The sequence below is a fragment of the Mobula birostris genome, chromosome 5, assembly GCF_030028105.1.
Source record: "Mobula birostris isolate sMobBir1 chromosome 5, sMobBir1.hap1, whole genome shotgun sequence".
NCBI classification, from domain to species: domain Eukaryota; kingdom Metazoa; phylum Chordata; class Chondrichthyes; order Myliobatiformes; family Myliobatidae; genus Mobula; species Mobula birostris.
The window spans coordinates 39,780,274-39,806,609 of NC_092374.1; the positions used below are offsets into that span (position 1 = coordinate 39,780,274).

The 26,336-nt window shown below is 41.1% G+C and overlaps 2 protein-coding genes across 2 annotated transcripts in view; one reads left to right on the plus strand and one right to left on the minus strand.

Moving 5' to 3' along the window:
* utp15 (UTP15 small subunit processome component) overlaps positions 1-8,552 on the minus strand; it is a 49,960-nt gene extending 41,408 nt beyond the window's left edge. Inside the window, exons 1-2 of the mRNA XM_072257924.1 lie at positions 8,033-8,552; positions 7,433-7,638 (exon numbers count right to left, since the gene is read on the minus strand). The gene's annotated coding sequence lies outside the window, so the exon portion shown is untranslated. The remainder of the gene's footprint in view (positions 1-7,432; positions 7,639-8,032) is intronic.
* A 29-nt stretch (positions 8,553-8,581) lies between these two features.
* Positions 8,582-26,069, plus strand: ankra2 (ankyrin repeat, family A (RFXANK-like), 2). The gene is made up of 9 exons (XM_072257925.1): positions 8,582-8,682; positions 10,173-10,494; positions 11,333-11,485; positions 11,951-12,016; positions 12,370-12,467; positions 14,274-14,399; positions 17,087-17,153; positions 18,501-18,581; positions 24,175-26,069. The coding sequence occupies exons 2-9, from the start codon at positions 10,206-10,208 to the stop codon at positions 24,228-24,230; spliced, it is 936 nt and encodes a 311-aa protein (XP_072114026.1). The 5' UTR covers positions 8,582-8,682; positions 10,173-10,205; the 3' UTR covers positions 24,231-26,069.
* Positions 26,070-26,336: the final 267 nt, after the last annotated feature.

Here is a 26,336-nt window from a genome sequence, read left to right on the forward strand (position 1 = left end):
TCATGTCTCTAGACTTGTACTCCCGTAACTTTCTCTAAACATCACTGTGGACTGGTTCTCTTGTACTTTCTCAAGACAATCCCTCTCCAAACTAACAGCACTTTGCCTTACAGACTTCCATTTTAGGAAACGATAATTCCTAACGATAATTACTCATATTTATGCACATGCGCCGGTCGTGCAGGCAGCCTGGTACAGCCCTTCCGATCTATTCTTACTTTCTTCTTCTTACTTGTAACTTACATTATTTTTTGTATTTTTTTTCTCACGGTAACACGTCGCAGCTGCACCCTCTCTAACATGCTGGTAGAGAGAGTTTTATTTGGGTTTTTTTTAGCGCTGGAAATAGTTACATCCTGACACGCGGGACAGAAGCAAGGTCGCATTGTTCATTCCAGGGACCAGCTAATGCCGGCCGGTTTAGCTAACAGAGCGGCGGACACCCCTGCTGAAATCCAGAGGAAAACACACAGAGGATGCAGAGGGGGATCACAAAGTCGAGGAAAGAGGACTGGGTCGAGTCAACAGAGACTTATGGAGAAGAGGAGTTCACTGGGTAATACCATTCCGGCTGACCGGAAGTGCACTGAGGGCAGTAAGCGTAAAGGAGTTGGGTGCTTACTGATCTGGTTAACAACAGATGGTGCAATCCGGGGCATATTATGATTGAGGAACGTGTTTGTAGACCGAATATTGAACTTTTTACTGTTGGACTTCGGCCACATTCCACCGTGATACAACACTTGGCGGCACGAGAGGTTGTTCCTGCCTGTGGCCATCGAACGTGCAGCTCCTCCCATGGAGGGTCAGACACCCTGAGCCAGTAGACTGGTCCTGGACTTATTTTCCATCTGGCATAGTTTGCATTTTGTTGTTTGATTGTTTTGTGGTTTTTGTATTGTTATATTTACGCTCTATTCTTGGTTGGTGAGGCTGTAACGAAACTAAATTTCCCTCGGGATTAATAAAGTATATCTATCTATAATTCCGTCTATCATTGTGATAACACAAACGGTGTATCTAGTGACCCTCTCCCCATGCTGAGGTGCAAAGAATGATAGAGGAAGAGAGAGAATGATGGACATCAGGGGCACGAAGGTTGATTTGGAGTGGCCCAATCTCTCCCTCCCCCAAACATCTTGTGTAGTGGTGGGACCAGGGTCCTCGATCAGTCAGTAATGAAGCCTCTCCATCATGGAGACCCGAGGCCTTACTTAACTCTTATTTTGCGGTGGAGAGGATGGAACAGACAAAAGGCTAATGCTTTACTGGACACAGGTGCTAAGTATTTGATTATGAGCGGAAACCTTGACTGGCATCAGGGGCCTCTAGTGCAAATGGAGGGTTAAGGAGGGAATATACTAAAAGAACAGGAAACAACAATCTGATTGACTACTGGGGAGGGGCCACCGATGGGAGCCCGAGTATTGATAGTTGTGTTACATGAAAATATATTTGGAATAAATGTGCTGCAGGGACAGACAGTGCAGGGAAAGTTCACGTTTGGCATTTTAAAAGCAACTGTTTTCGTGGGGTTCACAAAGTGGGAGCCTCTTACAATACCGCTCTCAAGTTTCATGGTTTGTGTGAAACAGTACTGACAGGGGGACACACAGTGGTCTGAGACTCCATAGCAGAGCTATAAAAACAAGGTGTGGTCAGATATGCAACACGAGTTTACAGTCCTGTCTGGCCAGTAAAGAATTCCCAACCTGGTTCCACGGACCCCTAGTTAATGGTAGGGGCCCATGGCATAAAAAAAAGTTGGGAGCCCCTGCAGTAAAGAAATCAGACAGCAGCTGGAGGATGAAAGTTGATTACTGCCAGTTAAAGAAACATGCCCGTCGTTAACTGTGCTGTCCCAGACATAGTGACTTAGTGGAAAGAATGTCACCAGGAGACGAGAAATGGTGCGCTAGAATAGATCTGGTCAACACATTCTTTTCCATTCCCATATCATCAGACTCACAGAATCAATTTGACTCCATGAGGAGGCAGACAGTACATTTTTACCAGATTGCCTCAGGGATAAGTGCATAGCCCTACCTTTTGTCATGGACTGATGGCGCAAGGCCTCAATGCATGTACTCTGCTGCCTGATATACAGGTGATGCCCTTTATAGATGACATCATGCTGACAGGATCCACTGAGGAAGGGGCAGCTGAAGCCTGGCATACTGGTAAGCCATGTGAGGGACCAAGAATGGGTGGTGAATCCACAGAAAACACACAGGCTGAGCCAGACTGTCCAGTTACTGGGTATCCAATGGGTGTCAGGACATTAAATAATCCCAAAGTATAGAATTAAGATAACTGAAATGTCTACCACCACTAATAAGCAAGAGCCCCAAAGGTTCATGGGGCTATTGGGCTACCAGAGGCAGTACATACCACACCAAACTGTCCTGTTATGATCCTTATATAAAGCAGTTAGGAAGAAAGTAGCTTCTGTAAATGGAATCAGAGCAGTAACAGGCATACAAGCCTGCTAAGGAAGCAATGGCTCAGGCCCTGCCTATGGCTCCTCATTTGCCCAGACTGTCTTTTGAGCTACAAAGGTATCCATACATCAGAAAACTGCTGTATGGAGATAATGGCAAAGACAGAATGGGGTGAACACTCCCCCAGAGGTTTGGTCCTGCACCCTGCCTGACACAGCTGAACGATACACATCCTTTGAAAGACAGCTGCGAGCCTGTACTGGGTATTGGTGGATATAGAGGCCTCCACAGAGGAAAGCAAGGTAATCACGAGACCCGGCCTCCCCATTGTGATGTGGGTGCTCTGAGAGCTCCACTAACAGAGTGAGGAAGGTGCAGCAAGCCTCTATTGTGAAACAGAACCGGTACATCACAGGACAGGCAAATAAGGGCTCGCAGACAGTCAGCAAATCACACAAAAGTGTAGCCCACATGCCTGTGGACAGGAACAGGACTGAAACTGCCAAACCCCCTATTCCAGTGCCTCTCTCTCCTGTTACTGGGGGATGTACCACACAAAACAGTTGTGTAAAGCAGACAAAACGGCACGCCTGTTTTATGGACAGAACTGATCACTGGAAAGCCGGAGTCCAGGGGTGGGGAGCTGCTACACTGAACTCAGTCACGAGCGCAGTTCTGCCACAGCAGGGAGAGGGCAGTCCCAGCCAGCCAGCTGAACTGGCAGCAGTCAGCTTACCAGTGCAGCAAGAAACAAGTCAGCTGCAAACACACACACCAGACTCATGGGCAGTTATGAATAGAATGGCAGTGTGGATGACAGGGTGGCAACAGCAAAGCTGGCAGATACAGGGAAAGTCTTTTGCGAAAAGATCTGGAAAGTGGATAACAAATGAATATCAGTTTTTCCATTCAGACGCTCACCAGAAAGATGCCTCTCTATCCCCCGCCTTCAATAATAAACTCCTCCACGACCTGGATCAACATGCTGCCTTTCGTGTGGAGGTCTGCGTGCTTTAAGGACTCCACCAGGTGATGCCAACTCAGGGCCACCTATGTTGGAACGGCTGTGGACGAGATGCCAGATAAAGATTGATCCAACCCCGGATTCCGAATGGACAGACTCACGTCTGCCCCTCCCGGGCTACACTTTGCCATATGAAACAACAAATAATAAAGTGGACCAGTTAATCTGGGTGTGTCAAGTCAACAACCCTGAATTTTGTGCGATGGGACAATGAGCACATTATTTGGCTGGTCATTTGGGAGTGGATGGCACAATGGAATGGGCAAGACAACCAGGTATATAACTACCAGTACACATGGCAAAAGTTATTACTGCATGTGATATTTATCAGCAGATCAAAAGAAGAGCACCCAGAGAAGCTGATTGCCCACATTAAAAGGGCAACTGGTCCAGCCCAGGTATGGCAGGTTGATTACATTGGATCCCTGCCACTGCAGCAACAATTTAAATATTTACCATGGTTGATTCCTATTCGCACCAAAGGGATTGCAGAAGGTAATTAGTTGCTACGGGGACCTTCAAGAAATACAGTCAGATGATAGGTGAAACTGTGAAAGACTGGGCTACCAGTAGAGGAATTCACTGGGTATACCACATACCCTATCACCCTCAAGCATCAGGGCTAATCGAAAGAATGAAAGCACTTTTAAAGCAACAGATTTGTTTATTGACACCTTACAGGGGTGGCTGACTGCACTATGCCAACATGAGGAAATCTGCAGGTGCTGGAATTTCAAGCAACACACATAAAAGTTGCTGGTGGATGCAGCAGGCCAGGCAACATCTATAGGAAGAGGTACAGTCGATGTTTCGGGCCGAGACCCTTCATCAGGACTAACTGAAAGAACAGCTAGTAAGAGATTTGAAAGTGGGAGGGAGAGGGGGAGATCTGAAATGATAGGAGAAGACAGGAGGGGGAGAGATGAAGCCAAGAGCTGGACAGTTGATTGGCAAAAGGGATATGAAAGGATCATGGGATGGGAGGCCTAGGGAGAAAGAAAGGGGGAGGAAGGGAAGCCCAGAGGATGGGCAATAACGGATGGGGTGCGAGGGGGAGGTGGGGCATTAATGAAAGTTAGAGAAGTCAGTGTTCATGCCATCAGGTTGGAGGCTACCCAGGTGGAATATGTGTTGTTCCTCCAACCTGAGTGTGGTTTCATCTTTACAGTAGAGGAGGCCGTGGATAGACATATCAGAAAGGGAATAGGACATGGAATTAAAATGTGTGGCCACTGGGAGATCCTGCTTTCTCTGGCGGACAGAGCATCGGTGTTCAGCGAAACGGTCTCCCAGTTTGCGTCAGGTCTTGCCAATATATAGAAGGCCACATCGGGAGCACCGGACGCAGTATATCACCCCAGCCGACTCACAGGTGAGGTGTCGCCTCACCTGGAAGGACTGTCTGGGGCCCTGAATGGTAGTGAGGGAGGAAGTGTAAGGGCATGTGTAGCACTTGTTCTGCTTACAAGGATACGTGCCAGGAGGGAGATCAGTGGGAAGGGATGGGGGTGGGGGGCGAACGGACAAGGGAGTCGTGTAGGGACCGATCCCTGCGGAAAGTTTCTGCAGGGACGATCCCTTCGTCCCACCCCCCCCCCCCGCTTTCTGCCCATTCCATGTCCCATTCCCATTCTGATATACCTATCCACAGCCTCCTCTACTGTGAAGATGAAGCCACACTCAGGTTGGAGGAACAACACCTCATATTCCGTCTGGGTAGCCTCCAACCTGATGGCATGAACACTGACTTCTCAAACTTCCGCTAATGCCCCACCTCCCCCTCGTACCCCATCCATTATTACCCATCCTCTGGGCTTCCCCCTCCCCCTTTCTTTCTCCCTAGGCCTCCCGTCCCATGATCCTCTCATATCCCTTTTGCCAATCACCTGTCCAGCTCTTGGCTCCATCCCCCCCCCTCCCGTATTCTCCTATCATTTTGGATCTCCCCCTCCCTCTCTCACTTTCAAATCTCTTACTAGCTGTTCTTTCAGTTAGTCCTGACGAAGGGTCTCGGCCCGAAACGTCGACTGTACCTCTTCCTATAGATGTTGCCTGGCCTGCTGCGTCCACCAGCAACTATTATGCGTGTTGCACTATGCCAAGCCTTCTACAATCTTAAACAACAGACCTTTACCCCAAGTATCACCAATGAACAGGGTGATCAACTGCAGCCGAGAGCCAGAGGAGGAAACAGGCACTGAAGAAACAGCTCCCACAGTAGGGGGAAAGTACAGGTGCACATTCCAAATTCTCCGGTTTGCAAGGAGGAGATTGTAGGAAATGTATACAGTAACACTTACCCAAAACACTCCATCCCAGCCGATGTCCTGGTGAATCTCCTCTCACCTTTCCACTATCATCACATTCTTCTCACAAAGCAACAACCAGAACAGAACACAATATTCAAGCAGCGGTTTAACTATGATTTGTGTAGTTGCATCATCACCTCTCAGTTCTTGTCCCTCCTTAATTGCCTCAGCTCCTGCCTCCAAGGATCCTTCGACCAAGTCATTCAATATTTGCTAGCACGCACTGTGTCATAAACTAGTCTTATCTGTCCTTTTAAAATACATTATCTCCATTTCTTCTGAATTAAACTGTATGTGGCATTTTCTGCTCATCTTATTAACTACAGTCGTTTTGTCACAGCACAGAAGCAGGTTCTTAGGCCCATCATGAGCACATCAACCATTAAATACCTATTTATACCATTTCAATTTACTAGAACCTGGTCCACAGCCTACTGTCTTGATCCTTAAATGTTGTGAGAGTAATTACCACCATCAGCTTCTCCAGACAGTGCACTCCAGACTGCAACCATGAATGGCAAAGCTTCTTCCTCAGATCCCCTTAAAACCTCCTAGTCCTCATTTAAACTTATGTGATCAGTCTCAAAGCATCTCTGCCATGGGAAAATGTTTCGTGCTATCCATCCTACCTATGCCTCAATTTTAAAAGCTCACCTCACTCCCCTGGAACTTTTTAGCTCTTGGACCAGTCTCCCATGTGAGAGTTATTTTCAAAGCCCTCAGTGACACACTTCATCTCAAATTTTAAATTAAATTAATTACACAGGATCCCCCTTTAACAAAGCTATACTGACTATCCCTGATCAACACCTGCCAACCTAAAGCAGTTATCCCCTGTTCCCAGATTTTTTTTGATCTTTTTTTCAATCATTTTCCCAAGGATATATCTTCTATTTTGAATTACCCTATCTACAGCATAATTAAAATTATGCTTTATTATTGCCATATCCTTCTTATAAAAGCAGTTATTTCCTGATTTATCTTCTGCTCTGAAACAGAGCTCCTGTCAAGTTATATCAACATACTTAACACCAATGATTTCTCCCTTTTACTGTTTATTATTTATAAGCCAAACTACATCACGAGCTCCTGAAGCAATATCATTCCTCACCTCTAAAGTAATCGCATCCTTTGTTAACAGCTACTTTCCGTCTGCTTTCTGCAAACCCTTCCAAAATATTTGTGAATATTCAGTTCGTACGACTGGTCACCTTACAATCTGTAACGGCTCTCAAACCACATCATTTAGTTCTATTAATGCATTCTATTGGTGGTATAAAACTCGTACTGTTACACGTACTTTCCGTTACTAATTAAGTTTGAGGGGGTGAGATCCTGGGGGGGAAAAACAGAACACGTTGGAAATACTCAGCCGGTCAGGAAAAAAAACCGAGCAACTCTGAAATGTCTCCGACCTGAAACGCTTCTCTTCCCAGGGAGCGCACACAGAATGCCGGTGGTACGCAGCAGGCCAGGCAGCATCTACAGCAGCATCCGCAAATGTTCTCGTGTTTGCGTTTGATCTTCCCAGGGAGGCTGCCCGACATGCCGAGTGTTTCCACCTATTCCCTTTTTATTTTGGACTTCCAGCAGCCTTGGTTCTCTTTGAGCTGTAAAGACTGAGTAAGCAAAACTGAAAAGGTCAGCGATCCACTTACCTCGCAGGCACACAGCGGTGTCAGCACCTTCCCTCAGCAGCCATGCGACCGACCCAGGCGTCACTTCCGCTTCTCGATCAACTTTATTAACACCAACTACACGCAGAAACAGCATTTGTGTTTCCTTTTAAGACCGGAATGTGACATCCATCCATCCAAATACAGTCTTATCCCAACTGAGAATCGAAACCGGGGCAATTTCCCCACTGGAATATAAAATGTAATATGCCCTAGAGAATTAAAGCCTTGCTTACAACCACGGACCGGCGATTATTTATCACAACACACGCAAGGTGCTAGACTCGGAACTAAGCAGGTCAGGCAGAATCTACGGATCTACGTGTCGGTCTAGAACTGGTCCTGATGAAGGGTCTCGGCCCGACACGTCGACCATTTATTCCCATCAGTGTGACCTACTAAATTCCTCCACAATTAGATTCACAGTGTCTGCAGAATCTCTTCGTTCAAGTTTATCATCTGACTGTACATACATACAACCAAACGAAACAACGTTTCACCGGACCACGGTGCACCCATAAAACATATATCACATAAAACAAATATTACCATAAAAGGTTATTAAAATATAATTCAAAATACCTGTAGTGCATAAACAATCAGTACAGTAAACTGTTTGCTGTTCCAGTGCCAGTAGTGGCAGGGTATTTATTAGCCTCACAGCCTGAGAAAAGAAATTTACCCAGTCTGGCAATCCTAGTCCTGATTTTCCAGTACCTCCTCCCTGACGGTAGTGGGTCAAAGAGGTTGTGGTAGGGATCCTCAACAATGCTCCGGGCCCAATGCTCTTGTGTTTAAGAGACAAGAGAAAATCAGCAGATGCTGGAAATCCAAGCAGCACACACAAAATGCTGGAGGAACCCATCAGGCCAGGCAGAGTCTGTGGGAAAGAGTCAACAGCTGACGTTTCGGGCGATCGGACCTGATGAGGGGTCTCCTTTCCATAGACGCTGCCTGGCCTGCTGAGTTCCTGCCGAGCGTTTTGCGTGTATCACTGCGATACGATGATGCATCTCGGAGAAAGTCACGAATTATACCATCTCCTGAAGCTTCATTCACTCGGGGACGGTACAGCGTTACAAGTCCGGATCGCAGCCGGCGCCGATTTTGAACAAACTTTATCGGCAGCAGCAGCAGCAGCAGCGACGGCACTGGGGATTATGGGAAGGCGACGAGAGGGCGTCCTGATGGCGGCAGCTTCACTAGGGAGCCGCAAAATGCTCTCCTGAATGGTAAGCGGTGCGGATAAGCGACTAGGGAGATGGCATTCGAAGCTCTTCAATCGCTGGAGGTACCCAACGCCCGAGTAGCGAGACAATAAAAAACAAACGAAGCGTCCCTCCTGCCTGTTAATCTCACAGTCGCTCAGTCTCACAGTTTCCGATGAAAGAGAGCCCGTAAACTCTATAGCCCTCGCTTAATGTTAAGATTTAAATGCTCGTAAGGATATTGTCAAAACCCAAATATTTAAAGTGTTGTTCTTGGCGAATGAGCAATGAGCCCCGATGGAATGGGAAAATAAATGTTTCATTGTGACTTTCTCGCTCCAGTCTATTAAATTTACCGAACAGCAAAAAAAAAATTGACAGATAGGAAGTAAATGTAGAAAGAGAACCAGAATCAATGATTGTCAAAATTCATCCTTCAGAATTGGTGAAGTGAGAAAAACTACTATCGTTTAAGCCCGGTGGGAGGGAGAATAAAAAAATGCGTGTGATCTGATGAAGGGCAAAACAATCGAGATGACACATGATTTCATTGTTCAGCTTAGCTTGCCAACCTGGGAAATTATAAACAGAGGGAAATGAATAAGGGTAATAGGGGGAAGTGCTGGAGCAATAAGTTGCTGAATGAGGCATGAAATCAAAGAGAATGATGGAAATACTCATCAGACACACCTTTGAAAACAGAAAAGCTAAATGAATGTTGCATGTGCAACACAGAAAATGCTGGAGGAACTCAGTACATTAGGCAGCATCTGTGCCAATGAATAAACTGCCAACATTTCGGCCGAGACCCTTCTTGAGGACTGGAAAGGAAGGGGGAGGGGAAGGAGGACAAGCTAGGAGGTGATAGATGAAGCCAGTGAGTGGGAAAGGTAAAGGGCTGGAGAAGAAGGAATTTCATAGGAGAGGAGAGTGGACTATGGGAGAAGGGGGGGCACTAAGGGGAGGTGATAGGCAGGTGAGGAACAGAGGTAAGAGGCCAGAGTGGGATAGAAGAAGAGGGCAGGAGCAGGAAAGGAAATTACCGGAAGAAATTGATGTTCATGTTCATGCCATCAAGTTGGAGGCTACCTAAACAAAATACAAGGTGTTGCTCTTCCAACCTGAGAGTGACCTCATTGTTGCAAAAGAGGAGGCATGGACCAACATGTCAGAACAGGAATGGGGATAGGAATTGAAATGGTTAGTCTCTGGGAATCTGAGATTTAGGTCATCTAATGTGATTTGAGAGAAAAGTGTTTTAAGAGGATCTGAGGAATAAGATTTTTTTTGCAGAGGGCAAATGATATCTGAAAGCATTTTAAGAAGGGACAGTCGGTTCAGATATTTAGACAGACTCTAAATAAGAATGTAGTCAAATGTGGTTAGTGTAGATGGGGTTAAAGGTGAGCACAGAGGCAGTGTGCATTAGGACCCATTTCTGTGTTGTACAACTCTATGATAACTTCTTTCTTCAATGTTCATTGACCTGGTCTCATTTAATATTTTATCAACAGATGGAGTAGCAGATTTTACATAGTTGAATAAAAATGGCTACAGTGGAGAACCTGGCTGCTGAGGCTGAATCAACTGAAGGCGGAAACGAGAATAATTCTTCATTTGCCGAAATTCCATACATCAAGGTGGAGCCACATGCTGAAAATCTTGCAGAAGTGGCTCCTTCACAAAATGTTGCTATGGGAATGAAATTTGTTCTTCCCAATCGATTTGATATGAATGTTTGCTCTCGATTTGTGAAGTCTCTGAATGAGGAAGAAAGTAAGAATATTCAGGATCAGGTGAATTCTGACCTGGAAGTGGCCTCTGTATTATTTAAAGGTGGGTAATAAGCAAATATTTTAGATTGACTCTACATTAGCACCCTTAACTAAAAAAGTACTGGTTAGTGTTTAGGTTCTGAAAGTGTTCAGGGTTAATGAAACAATATACATGACTCCTTTCATATAATTGGCTGAAACAAAGAAAATATCAAAACAAAGGGAGAAAATTATTGATTATGGTACCACTGATCTAAGGAGGCAATTCCAATGGGTTTTATAGCTTGGGAAATCATTCTTTTAAAAAAAGTACAAGTAGATTTAAAAACTTTGGATAATGTGTAACAGTAATCTCAGTTAATCTTGGAAAAACCATAACTCATATGAACTAATCACCTGTTGGCAGGACTATGCATACATATCTGCAGAAGTGTATTTTGCACATCGTACAATGTACCACGCTTCTCATGTGTGTCTAAGAAGGAAGAGCTAACCAATGATAGCTCAATCATTTTGAAGTCATAGTTCTCATTTGATATGCCAAGTTTTTATTGTATTGGTTCATTTTTCAGGATGAAGGTGTCACTGGCAAAGCCAACATTCATTGTCCATTCCCTGAAATCTCGGAAACTGGGTAAACTGTTCAGCTCATCACCACCTTCTCAAGGGCAACTAGGGATGGGCAATAAATGCTGACTTAGCTGGCGATACCCACATCCCGTAAACAAATAAATAAATATTTATCACCCTTTTCCCTTCCTGGACCAAGTTTCCATTCTGCAGCTCATGACTGACTTTAAAGTTAACATTTGTCCAAAACATCAAATTTGTGAATAGCAGCATAAATTTTCATACAAGGATTTACATTTTCAGGTTTAAAATGCTTGTATTTTTTGCAGCTGAGTGCAATATACAAACTTCTCCTGGAATTCAAGTAAGGCACGTCTACACACCATCGGTAACCAAGCATTTCTCACCCATTAAACAGTCAACAACCCTGACTAACAAACATCGTGGAAATGAAATATCTGCAGCACCGTTACTCTTGCACTGTAAGTCTGATATTAATTTCATTTATTTGCACCAAAATTGCCTTTTACATACTGCGATACATAGTATTTAATAATGAAGGTAAATTTTTGCATGAATGAATGAAATTGTTTAGCTAAAATAGATTAGTATCTTTTAAAAGAATGGGTAAAAACCTTTATTCTTTTAAATTAATAAATCACATTTTTTCTTTTATACTTGTAATTGTCAGCTGACGATGTAGTTTTCCAGACTCCTATCTGTCATATTTGGCAGATATGCATACCGTTAGCTCCACAGTGAAGTAAAGAAAATTTATAAAAGTAATTTGGTCCACTTTGGAGGAAAAGGAAGTAGTTTTGGCTGCTGGTGAGGCAAGAAATTCTGTCATCGTGGCTTCTCTTGGAAATTTGATTTTGAGAATAAACTGTGTCAAATAAATGCTTTTATTTTCTATTGTGTATCTAATTTTAAATATATTGTTCTAGCTTTGTCTGTGCATCAGCTGGCAGCACAAGGGGAATTGCTTTATTTGGCAAGCCGTATAGAGCAAGGTGAGTTCTTCACAACTTGACATGTTTTGTTGCATAAATCTGAGTTTTGTTGAACTCAGAGCATCATTTAGCACTAAAGTCAAGAGTGATTTAAGTTTGTTCAGGGTTATTAATCTGTGGAATCCTTTCCTTCTCACACTGCCTCAATCCCTACAGGGCGCTGGGCATTTAGTCATTGAGTATATTCACAACTGGAAATGATGGGCTTTTGAGATCAGCTGGGACAGTGGAGCTGAGATATAAGATCAGCCATCATCTTGTTAAATGGTAGAGCAGGCTCAAGGGATTTTCCACTCTTTCTATTTTTATGTCTGCAAAATGGAGTGAATACCTCTGTTTTATATAATTTCTAGACAATCTTCTAAACATGCAAGATGAGCAAGGGTTTACTCCACTCATGTGGGCAGCAGCTCATGGACAAATTGCAGTGGTGGAGTTTCTACTACAGAATGTAAGGACCTTATCTATGTTCTTTCTGTACTAACAGTATTTAATAACAGAAATATGTTACTGTTAGAATAGATCCAATAAAAGAAACAAGATAAATGTGAGAAAATGTTATAGCGTTCATACTCCTCTATGCAATTAGTAAAGTGTGTACAGTGGAGATTCCCTGTCCCTAAGGTTGATGGATACAATTTGTTGTAGAATTTGGAAAATGTTGGTTGCTTGGAGACCTCAAACTGTTGGTGTGCAGCCATCCCCACTGCACAATGGGTCATAATCTCAGTGTTTCTCACTGAAGCCCAGTAAGTGTAGTATATTAGTGCCAGTCTTCCAACGGGTCAAGCTGCCCACCTGCCCTACAACATTCATGTTTTGGGAATTATTTTAATATATTTTTAGTTCTATCATCAACTGGAGGTACTGATTCAAGAACAATTTTATAGCTACCATCCTAGATAGGTGTTTAGTGTGTGAGCTTAAGCAACATTATAAGCAGTATTTCCCCCACCACCATCCCTCCCTCTATTTTTTTAAGAACCGAAGGAAGGGGAATACTCTTTCTTCACTGAGACTAATTAAATCATGATTATATCTCTTGTAAGACTAATGTATTCAGCTGTGAATTTGGTATTCTCTATGAAATAATTATACTGCTTAGTATTTTCACCTCTGAGGGGTTTAGAAACCAGGTGGATTTTTGCTGCTATTTTTCTTTTACCCTTGATATTCATTTGGGCAGTGAAAAGGCCACGGATGTCATTCAACAAAATATACTGATGAATTGATGTGCAAAGAAGGTCTCATTTCTTTTTTCATCCTTTGGGATGTGAGTGCCTTTGGTAAGTTTTGAGCCACTGAGGATTATATGGTAAAGCAGTTCTTGCAGAACTATTAGAGAATAGAAATACAGTAATATTGGAATCGCACGCACCTGATAGGAGACAATGTTCACATAAGTTTTATGTCCTTGTCCATCTGGATTGTAGAAGTACCAATTTTGGGAGGTGTTGCTGGAAAAAACATAGTAATCTGAACTCTAGTGGCATTGCCTTCCAGCAACCACATTGTCTCCCTTTGAAGCAGAAATAATTGCAGCCACTGGAGGAGCTTATCCCAATAGTCTCCCTCCAGCCTCACTAGGCTCTAATTCACTCCCATTATACTCAAGTCTTTTGATGCTACGTCTAATTAATTACTTAATTACAGGGTCAGCTATTCTTATTTCTCCACTAGAATTTTTTTAGTCCATGGTTAGGTCAAGTATGCAACGGAGCGTGAAATTAAAATGGTGCAATTGGAATCGGGTTATCTGTGGGTATTTATGACGTGATAAGACTATAAGTAACTCCAAATGACAGGCTGATGTAACTGTGATTAGCACGTTTGGATTTATCCTGCTTTTTGTTATTCAAGCTCATTGCTGAGCATTGCAACCACTGAAGAATAATTTAACTGGAGTTCAGCAAGGTGCAGAGCACATGTATCTAATGCTAACTTCAGCAATTTGGGTCTGTTCTCCCAGCCTTCATTCTGTCCTGTGTACTCAATTTGATGTCTTTTTCCACATCCCCTCTTAAAGGATATCTTAGTTTTCCAACTACAGTATATTGAAACACAGACAGTTTAAAATTATGATTCATAAATATTTGATCGAAGAAATATTTAAATATTGTATAGAATTTCATTTCTAACTAGGTTAGTTTCTCATTCTAAAATAAATGCTCATGTTCTTTTGTTACAAGGCATTATAAGTGCAGGTTTTTGCTTTGTTTGAAAAATGAAACTGACACTACACATTTATGTTTGAAAGGGAGGTGATCCACATCTTTTAGCAAATGGAAGGGAGAGTGCACTTTCACTGGCCAGCAGTAAAGGCTACTCAAACATTGTAAACATGCTGCTTGACTATGGGTGTAATGTAAATGAATATGACTGGGTAAGTGCCATCAGTATTTTATTCGTCAATAGTTTTCTTCATGTAGAAATCAAATAATATTTTGAACAAAATTTGAGCAAATTAAGTGCAATGAAAAACCTTCAGCTTGGAGCAATTTGTCATTGAATTTACTGTAATTTGTTTCTCTCTATTTGCTCATTCAAACCATATGTTCTGATGACGTAATGGAGAAACTTAGAGGTAGCTTTTGAGCCAAAAGCCTGAGGTCAGTGAAATAATATCAACAAGGATAGTCATTTATGCGTATATCTCAGCAGTTTTTCATTTGAGATGTGAATGCTAGCTACATTTTCCCACTTTTCCAAGGTTAATACCTCTTAAGTATTTGTGGATTCAATGAGCGAGTGTGTGTAGTTGACAACAAATCCTTTGGCACTTGCATTCATCATACTGTAAATCTACAGCAATTTCTTCTTGAGTTATCATCAAATGTAGCAATTGCTGACAGAAGTATCTTGCACCTCCACAGGATGTGCTGTTGCAATCTTTATAGACATCAAAATATTTAAGATATTGGAGCTGTAATTAATATTTCCCTCCGTGGAATTGCATTTCCTTCAAGTAGTATGAAAAACTCTGTCATCTGAAAAACTTTTCCAAATGTTTGTTACTTTTACCTCTATATTAATCCAACAACATTTTCAAACACTCTGCCTTCTTTAAGAGTTAATTATCAGTGGTGGGAATTTTTCATTTTCTACCTTTGAAAATTTGGGAATCTGATCACGGCTCTTGAACTCAATCCCATGGTTGATGAAGGCCAACACACCATATACCTTAACAACACTGTCAACCTGCACAGCAACTTTGTGTGTCCTACAGACACGGACCCCAACATTTCCCAGATCCTGCACACTTCCAAGAGTCTTACCATTTATATTAAATTCTGTCTTCAAATTGGACCTTCCAAAATGATCCACTTCCCACTTACCTGGAAGTCTATCTGCCACTTCTCAGCCCAGTTCTGTATCATATTGATGTCCCACTGTAACCTCTGACAACCCTCCAGACTATGCACAACACTACCAACATTTGTGTCATCAGCATACTTACTAACCTACCCTTCTACTTCATCCAGGTCATTTATAAAAATCCAGAAAGAGGAGGGGTCCCAGAACAGATCCCTGCGGAACACCACTGGTCACTGACCTCCATGCAGAATACGAACCATCTACAACCACCCTTTACCTTCTGTGAGCAAGCCATTTCTGGATCCATAAAGCAAGGTCTCCTTGTATCCCATGCCTCCTTACTTTCTGAAGGAGCCTCGTATGGGGAACCTTATCAAATGCCTTATTGAAATCCGTATACACCACATCCACTGCTCTACTTTCATCAATGTGTTTTGTTACATCCTCAAAGAATTCAATCAGGCTCATAAGGCACGACCTGCCCTTGACAAAGCCATGCTGACTTATCCCTAATCAGATGATGTCTCTCCAAATAACTCTCCAAAATGTTCCCTGGACATTTGCCACATTTCTGCCGTGCATTTCCCTGAGAACATCTGCTCCCAAGTTCCTGCCTGATAGCATCATATTTCCCCCATCCTAATTAAATGTTTTCCAAATTATCTGCTCCTGTCCTTCTCCAGCGCTATGGTGAAGGAGGTAGGGTTGTGGTCACTACCTCAAAAATGCTCTCCCACCAAGAGATCTGACACCTGACCAGGTTCATTTCCCAGAACCAGATCAAGTACAGCCTCTTCTCTAGTTGGCTTATTTGCATATTGCATCAGGAAACCTTCCTGAATTCACCTAACAAACTCCACCCCATCTAAACCCCTTGCACTAAGGCGATGCCAATCAATATTAGGAAAGTTAAAATCTCCCATCACAACAACCCTATTATTATTGCATCATTCCAGTATTTGCCTCCTTGTCTATTCCTCGATATCCCTTTTACTATTGGGGGGTCTATAAAAAACACCTATTAGAGTTATTGCCCCTTTCCTGTTTCTGACTTCCACCCACACTGACTCAATTGACCGTCCCTCCATGACTTCCTCCTTTTCTGCAGCTGTGACACTATCCTTAATTAGCAATGCCACGCTCCCACCTCTTTTGCCTCCCTCTCTGTTCTGTTTGAAATATCTAAAGCTAGAAACTTGGACCACAGTACTCATTATATTCTTTTGGCTCCTTACCTTGAGGTAAGTGCAAGAAGTGCAGGCGAGTTCTTTGATCTTCATTCCTCAAGCAATATTATTAGGGTCGTTTGGTCAATAGTACCATGCTGATTATGGGAGTCTGTTATTCTGATACTGCCAGCTACATTTCACACTTCAAGAAGTGATAAGATTTTAAATATTTAATTGTCTGGAAACAAAACATTGCGTAAATGCAAGTTTTTTTTCCTTACCAAGTTTATGCTTACTGAGTGCACTGTTTACCAAGCTATTTTGAGAGCAATTAAAGTTTGGCCATGTTATAAATGAGAACTAGGTAAACAGGTTGCTTTGCCCAGAAGACCTCTGAACTTGCAAGATTCTTGCAGCAACTTTATAGCATTATAGTCATGCTACTCAAAGTAGCCATGGTGTTAATGTTGCACTTGTGAGAAATTATAAATCGATTACTCTGTTAAATGTATTAGGTTTCTTAAGTTTAAGTGCAATATTTAGTTCACTCATAGCTTAAAGAAACTGCTCTTTTTCTTGGTTGCAGAATGGGGGAACTCCTTTGCTTTATGCTGTGCACGGAAATCATGTAAAATGTGTGGAGATGCTGTTGGGTAAGTCAGCCCAAAAATAAACTGATATCTAATTCTACAGCAGCAAACAATTGTACATGAGATTTTCAATGCATAGGTGTGAAAGGCAGGCATAACTTTTAAAACTACACATCGCTGCATGGTTTTCTTAAACATCGGGTCTAACTTTTTAATGGAGATTCAGGCAGCATTGTTGAGTTTACCTCAAAATGTTTGGGTGGTGGTATGGTTTTAATTTCAGTTGGAGCTTTGTTCTTCTGATTTCTATTATTTCCTCTGTACAGTACTCTGGAAAATTCTTAGGCACAGATATATATAGCTTGGGTGCCTAAGAGTTTTGCACAGTACTGTAGTAATTTTGTATATTGCACTGTACTGCTGCCACAAAGAAAAAACAAAATTCATGACATAGCTGAATGCTGATAAACCTGATTCTGATATGGGTCTCTGTTGTGGACTGAGAATGGGAAGGGGGTAGGAAGAGAAGAATCATGGTAGGGAGAGGGGAGAGAGCAGGAAGCACCAGGGAGATATTCTGTAATGAAAAATAAATAAATTGTTCAGAATCAGATTACTTGCCTGGTGTCTCAGGGCTGAGTGTGTCTGCACCCATGCCATGCCACTCTCTGCCCCTGGCACTCGTACTCTGCCACCTGTCTCACACCCCTTCCATGGCGCTCCACTCTCATCCTTTGCTCCTACCAGATTTACAAACTTGCTCTTAGCTCCACGTTGATAAATACAGTATTTGTGCAAAAGTCTTAGGCACTATATATATATATATATATATAAAGATTTTGCATAGTATTGTATTTAATGTATCATGCAAATAAAATGTAGGTAACTGTTCGATTCATTGATGTTGGCGTATGATTGTGGTATCGCAGCTAAATTGTCAAACCAATAATTCAGATGTTTGTCGGGTAACTAACAAATGCCAGAGACCCAAGTTCAAACCTGATGTTAGAAGATGTAGAATTAAGATCCAGTTAATAATCTGCAACTTCCAAAATAATAACCACAAAATAATGACCACAAAACTATCGAATTGTTGCAAAAATTCAACCAGTTCATTGATGTACTTACTCCATCTGGCCTAAGTGTGAAGGCAGACCCAACTACATGATTGCCTCTTAAATATCCTCTGAAATGGTCAATGTGTCCTCTGAAATGATCAAATGAAGCCATTCTGTTTTACCAGAACTACTTGGATTGAAGTTCCTCAAGACAGTGATTTTTTTAACTCATTATGGATGTCCATTAATTGCTACCTATGCCAGTAACTCAAAGGTCTCAAAATAAAGTGAGGTTCATTTTGAAGTTCTTTTATTTATTGTTTGGTCTGACAAATTTTTACCCACTTTACAGAATATGGTGCTGATCCAACTGCTGAAACTGATTCAGGATTTAATGCTATGGATATGGCGGTAGGGCTGGGTTTCAAAAATGGTAATTATTAAACTTAATTTTGTTTTGCAATTATCTTATTTGATTAAGTACAGTTTATTTAAAAATGTTAATCAGCAATAACTAAAATACATCCCTCATTTATCATTTCAAGTAAAATTTTTAAGATGCATTTTTTATCTTAACAAAAAAAATTACTGATTGAAATTGTTTGAAATGAATTTCCTGTTGTGCTGTATAATTTTATTCCTCTTTTCATCCATGTGGCTTGACACTTGTATGTTCAGTGAGACTGCAAGTAGATCAAAGTGATTTCCTCTCCACCACCTTCACAATTTCATCAGCTTGCTATAGAAACACTAAAACTGTATTTGACACCATGCAACTCAACTAGAGATCCCAGTTTCAGAAACATTCACATAAAACAAATAACTTTTTCAGTTGTTCGTCAGCCAACATTATACCTATGTTATTTATGAATATCTTGCAGGTAAGATAATATCTTGTATGTTTAAGTTTTAAATATGCCTGTGTTCATTTAGCTGTTTTAATGTATGCTCAGTCTTTGATATTGCACTGAAATAAACAGTTCTGTCAGTAGTCAGGGCCCAGTGTTTGGTTTAAATCAAGCTTTTAATGAGGCACACCAAGAGGATTTCAAAAATTGCTTTAATAAAATTAGGTTGATTATTATTGTCACATGCCAAGATGCAGTGAAAAGACTATCTAGCAAACCATCCATACAGATCAAATCATTACATGGTGCATCGAGGCAAAACATTGTAAACCAGCTGAAGTGTAAAAGCTACAGATAAACTGCAGTGCAGGTAAACAATAAATTGCAAGATCATAATAATAATAATAAGTACTTTGGCTGACTTCTGGTGAGGCATGAGGCAAGATGGCAGCACAGCACTGAGTGCTGACATATAACCCGCCTTCTTCAAGTTCTTTAGGGTTCATAGATGGTCTTAATACAAGGTTGAGTTGGAGAAAGATCTAACTAAAGACATGACCTCAAAAAAAGATCGAAATTCAACCAGGAAACAAAATACCAACAGACGACACCAAGCTGGCGATTCATCCGAGGAGATAGCTATGCTAATTAAACAAACAATGACAATGGAGATGGAATCACTGCAAGAAACGGTAGCCACATGCTAAAGGAGTCGCTGGAAAAGGCTCTCGACCCCATACAGAAGCATATGGCAGAGAATGGCAACATTCTCCAGTCGTTAAAGGAACAAGCAGACATTCACGCTAAAAAATTTAGCACGGTCTTCAACAAAATAGACAACCTTCAGGTTTGCTTACGCAAAAATGAGGAAGTTTACAAACTCCTGTCTCACGGAGGTGTCTAAGATATGGAAGAAGCTGAACAGGTTGGAGGACAGATCCAGGAGAAACAATGTGCGGCTGGTCAACTTACCGACAGGCGCTGAGGGCGACGATCCAAGAGGTTACCTCCAGAAGATGCTGCCTAATTGGATTCCAAACACTCAAGAATTCCCACAGCACTCCATTGGAGATCGATAGAGCACATAGGATCTTTTCCAACAACACCTCAAGACCGCAGACCATGATTTTTAGGCTTCTACGGTACACCGACCGGCAGGCTATCCTGGAAGGCGTAAGGAAAGCCAAACCTACTCTCTCTAATGGCACCCAGCTGCCTACAGCCCCAGCACGATGCAGGAACGGCAGGGATACAAGGAGATCCACGCTGAACTTCGGCAGAAGGGGATCGACTCGTTCCTCATATACCTGGCAATTTTGAGAGTGAATATCAAGGGCATGAAGATGTCATTTAACTCAGCAGAGGAAGCAAAAGAAGCTCTGCAATCATCGGTGCTGGGAGATATGAAAGAAAACCCTGGGCAAAGTCCACACACCCCTCAGGAGGAGATGGAACTGCATTAAGAGCTCGGACTAGCCTGTATGCGCAATCTAACAGGCACAGGCAAGTTAGCGTCCTGGGTGTGAAGTTTTCTGGTTATTCTTTTATTGGAAAGTCAATCGTTGCACTTTTGTATTTAGTTAATTAAGGGGCCAGTTTGTTTCTGACTATTGCAGGTCAGAGTTTTAAGGTAATGGCTCAGTTAACTTGTTAGTACAAGGATAACATGGTAAGGTGATATGAGTCCACCTAGATTTACTTTTTATCTTTTACTTCCTAAGGTGATACTTAATATACCCAAATATCATACTTTATCAAGAATGAAGCTGAAAAACAGCAGTTTGTTCTGAATAACTTTAGAACGTTATGTCTCCAGTAGACTTGATTACATTCCTGGGCGCCAGATAAGACGTCACTGGCGCCATCACTAAGCGACGGTCTATTAAAGCAACAGTTTCTCGCAAGAGTTCTGTTGCGGTCTTGATTATGTGTTATACTATGTTTGAGACGGAAATGGTTTTAATTATATAGGTTAACGGGTTTGTCCAGGTTTTTTTTTCTTGTCTCTTTAATATGATTGCCTATGAGAACTGCTTTGCCTTTCTAATTTGTTGGTGCTGGGGGAGCGGGTGTGGTTAATGTTAATGTTCAGTGTCTGACATTGCTTAGTGTCACAGATGTTACAAGGTAAAGGGTTGAATGGGAGGGGTGGTGGGAGGGGGGGTGGGAAGGGGGTAACTCAGGGCTCCACCACCAATTTATAACAACAGATCCAGGGGAAGATGAGCAACACAGATAAATTAGAAACATCTTCGAAATGATGACTCCCACCTTTCCCTTACGGAAAAAACATGCAAAGTCTGGCTGGCAGGCCTGACTGCAGCTAAGAAGATTATAGTCCAGCGTTGGAAACCTCCCCCATGATATTTCAAATACTCACTGGCTTTGGAGCTTTTTGGACATTTCTTACCTGGAACTTTCATCAGCAAGAGTAAATGATGCACGACCAAACTCAATCTTAATGTGGACAATTTTGATATCTAACTTAAAAGGTCTTTTGTTAAAATAGGAATGCTTTGTCTGTGTATGCACTACTATTCAGTTGGTTGGTGGAGGGGAGAGGGGTTGGGGGGGAAAGAGGGGTGGAGGGGGGATGGTGATGAAGGTTGGGGGGTGGCTGGGTTAAACAGTCGAAATGTAATTGGCAACTGATTGTATTGAATGTAATTTGTTGGTGTTGCAATAAGAAATATGTAATAAAAAAAAGTACTTTATCGATCCCAAGTGGGAAATTATTTCATTACAGCAACAACATTTAAAAACACACTTAGCAATAGTAATAATATTAACTAATAATAAAGTACAGATTAATAATATACACAATAATAATTTACCAATGTGCAATAATTACAAAATAATAAAAACAGAAACTATTGCACTATGATATATGTTCTCCTGTCACACAGAGATGAACTGTTTATTGCATTTGGTAGGAAAGATTTTCTGTAATGATCCTTGTGACAAAGGAGCCGAATGAGCTGTTTAAAAGGGTGTTCTGCTGCTTATTCAGTAGGTCATGGAGATGATGTGCCTGATTGTCTGTAATGGATAAGTTTGTTTAGTGACCTTCATAGGTTGTGGGGTCAAGAAGCCATCTTACCATACAAGCGGTCCATTCAAATGTCTGATAACAGTGGGGTAGAAACTGACATTGAGCCTAGTGATACATGCTTTCAGGCCTTTGTATCTTGTCCAACAGAAGAAGAGAGAAGGTCCAGAGTGGGTGGGGTCTTTGATTATGCTGGCTGCTTCAATGAGGCTCTCAACTTCAACACCATTGATGTAGACAGGAGCATGTGCACTGCCCCTCTTAAAGTCATTGACCAACTCTTCTGTTGAAATTGAGGGAAAGGTTGTTTTCATGACTCCATGTCACTATCTCCTTCCTGTAATCCAACTCGTTACTTGAGATATGGTCCACTACGTTTGTATCATCTGCAAACTTGTTGATGGGGTCAGAGCAGAATCTGGACACTCAGTCACGAGTGTACAGGGAGGAGAGTAAGGGGCTGAAGGCACAACCTTATGGAGCACCAATATTTAAAACAATTATGGTGGAGGTGTTGCTGCTTATCCTTACTGACTGCCTTCTGTTGGTCAGATAGTCAAAAATCCAGTGGCAAAGGAAGGCATTGACTCCCAGGGTCTGGTGTTTGTTGATGAGTTTGCTTTGATTGAAGGTACACTGTAATCAATAAACACAAGTCTAATGTAGGTATCTTTATTCTACAGATGTCCCAAAGATGAGTGTAGAGCCAGGGAGATGATGTCTGCCATAGACCTGTTTCAGCAGTAGGAAAATTGCAATGGGTCGAGGTTGTCTAGAAGGTTGATTATTAGAATAATTATTTCAGCTATTTCATTCCCTCATAAACCTGAAAAATATGAGATTAATTTTATGAATATTTTTTGCAGGAAAGGTATGTTGTCATTTTTCCATTTGTAACAGCTATATTAGAATCATCAAACGCTACAGCACAGAAACAGGCCCCTTAGTCTACCTCATCCATGATGAATTGATTTTCTGTTTAGTCCCATTCACCTGCATCCAGACCATAGCCCTCCATATGCCTATCATCCATGTACCTATCCAAAATTCTCTTCAATGTTGCAATTGAACCTGCATCCACCATCTCCACTGGCAGCTCGTTTCACACTCGCACCACCCCCTAAAGTGAAGGTACTCCCCCCTCAGATTCCCCTTAAATATTTCATCTTTCACTGTAAACCTATGACCTCTAGTAGTAGTCTCACCAGACCTCATGCTAAAAAGCCTGAATGCATTTACTCTATACACCTCAGAGAGTTGTATGGCTCTATAAGATCACCCCTCATTCTCTTACACTCCAGGGAATAAAGTCCCAACCTGATCAAAATGTCCCCATAACTGAGGTCTTCAAGTCCTGACAACACCCTTGTAAATTTTCTCTGCACTCTTTCAAGCTGTCTATCTTTCCTGTAGTAGGTGACCAAAATCACACACAATACTCCAAATTCTGCCTCATCAATGTTTTATACAATTGCAACATAACATCCCAACTCCTTTACTGGGAGCTCTGATTCATGAAGTCCAATGTGCCAAAAGCTCTCTTTATGACCCTGAATACCTGTGTCAGCACTTTCAAGGAATTATGGATATATATTTCCAAATGTCTTTGTTCTACTGCACACCTCAGTGTCCTATCTTTCACTTTGTCGGCCCTACACTAGTTTGTCCTTGCAAAATGCAATACCTCGCACTTGTCTGCATTAAATTCCATCTGCAATTTTTAGCCCAATTTTCCACCTGGTCCTAATCACACTACAGGCAGCCTTTCTAGCTGTCCACTACACTGCCAGTCTTAGTGTCATCTGCATATCTGCTATCACCACATTTTTTTTATATTCTCCCTGTTTGTTCTTTGGTTACTTCATTCCCTTGCTAATAAGAATTGTTAAGTAGCCCTCATTAGGAAGTTATTCAAAGCTTGTTGATTATTATTTTCCATTTATTTCTCTTCTGATGAGTTTGTTGATCTGATCAATTAGATCTTTTTTCAATCTGTGCATGGTTTCGTATATAGTATTTTCTGTTTTTTTTTCCCCAGATTTTCTGCATTGGGATTATTTTTTGCACTACTATTTGTATCTGGAAATAAGAACTTTGTATTTTCTAATTTGGTATTTTTTCACTTTTAGTTCAACAGGTTATCGAAGCCCATTTGCTGAAGTTGCTTTTTAACATTAGAGAATAGTGATGTGGTACTTCTAGCAATCTCAGCAGAATGAATCTTCGCCTGCGTGGTCTGGATTTCTGAGAGAAAGTTCCAAAATTTTTATGTTTGACAATCGGCTAGTCAGTTTACCGATTGTTGCAATTTGTCCATGATTGGAAAAAAGAAAAAGATTAGTCCTGATCCAACTTTGTATATGTAACGTGCTCAATATCTTCTGGTGAAGAAGATAAGACTAGTGAATATGATTAAAGACTTGCTTTGTAATTTATTGGGGGTATATTATACCATTTGCATTGGGCACTAATGAGCCCAATGCCATAAAGGGAAACCATATGTTGAAGTACTGTAAGATTGCACCAAGATTACTTTGGTCTAAAATAGAGGGAATAAAATTTCCTGAAGAAATAAATTATATTACATTTGCCTCTGTCATTATTGAATAGGAATCATAGTGAATATTGTTCAATTTTTGTAAACCCGTTACTGATTTTTGGAACTCCATTGTCAAGCAAGAATTAAAACTTGGAGTGGTCAAACCATTGTGGGGGTGTGTGGAAATAAAGAAGGTATTTTATATTGACTGGTTTCATGTTGAAACTGACAATGGAAGTTAGAAACTACTTCAGCTATCCGATTCAGGCTGATAATCTGATGCCTAAAGCAAAAAGAAAATCTATAGTGCTGATTAATGCCTGATCATTTTGCCTCACTGGTGGAACCTGAAATTATAGACCTTTCACAATGGATGAGGGAGGGGAAGAAACTGGCATTTTGCAAGTCTGCTCCTGAAATTAATGTAAACGAATACTCACTAGATGTAAGAGTCTAACAGTAATTTTTTTGCCAAATAATTATGCAAGTGATTTTGCTGGCTAGAAGAACCCTAGCTCCCAGTGATAGATCTATTTAAACAGCAGATGAGATACTCAAGTTCGCAGTAACCCCATATGAAATAGTCCATATACTGTTAAAGCAAAATATTACCTTGGTGCATTAACATTTACAAGAGTTTGAATTTTGAACATTAAAAATAAAAATGCATGATTTGAAATTTTGACTGTTCTAAAAACTTTAATCCTGTGTTCTCAGTAATGTGTTTCCATAGCACCTATACTAATCTGCATTGTGTGAATGAGTTTTGTTAATGTATTGTGGAGTTCAGGAACTAAAGAATTAAAAATTGAGACCCCAAATGCTAATTCCTTTAAAAGGCACCCTACTTAATAGTTTAGCTAATTTGAAAAGTTCCTGGACCAATATTAAACCAGAAAATTTAACAGTGTATGTAAATAAACTGACATTATTTTTAAAAACTTTAGAATTTAATCAAGAGTGATAGCTGTAACAATTGCAATGTCAGTTTCAAGGTGACATCAGATTGGTTCAAAATTAAACAATGGTTGACGCCTAAATCCATTTATTGGACTTTTGTTTTACAGGGCAATTAGATTCCATTTCCAGTTATGTTACTTGAAGAGATTATTTTTAATATTTTTCTCTGTTATTTATTTTGACCTGACAACAGTAAGCTTTGTTTACTAATTTGCTTGCCTGACTAAGTTGCTTTGTACTTGAGGGAGGATGGAGTATGCATGATTTATGTTGGGAAATCCATGGAAGAACTGTGGATGATCTCATCTAGTATATTTCAAATTGCGTGACCCTCCAAAGTTAGGACAAAATCTAACCAACAGGTTCAGAAATAATTTCAGGTTAATATTCTTTTGCTGCCTATTATTGTTGAAAACTTGTCTATTTGTTCTATTAAGTATTTGATCCAACTGTCCTTGCTAACATATTTTAAGCAATTGTATTTTATTAGGGATGCTTGTAAAAGTTAAAATTTTTATTAAAATTCTAAAGGTTTTTTATGTATGAAATGAGCAAAGAAATGTGTTGATTTGAAAGCGTTATTACTGTATATTCATAAACATTTGTATATTGCCATCATCTTAGGACGGTGAGACATCGGAGCAGATTTAGGCCATTTGGCCCATTGAGTCTTCTCAGTCATTCCATCAATGCTGATTTATTATCCCTCTCAACCCGATGCTCCTGCCTTTTCCCTGTAACATCTGATGCCCTGATTAATCAAGAATCCTATCAACCTCCACCTTAAATACA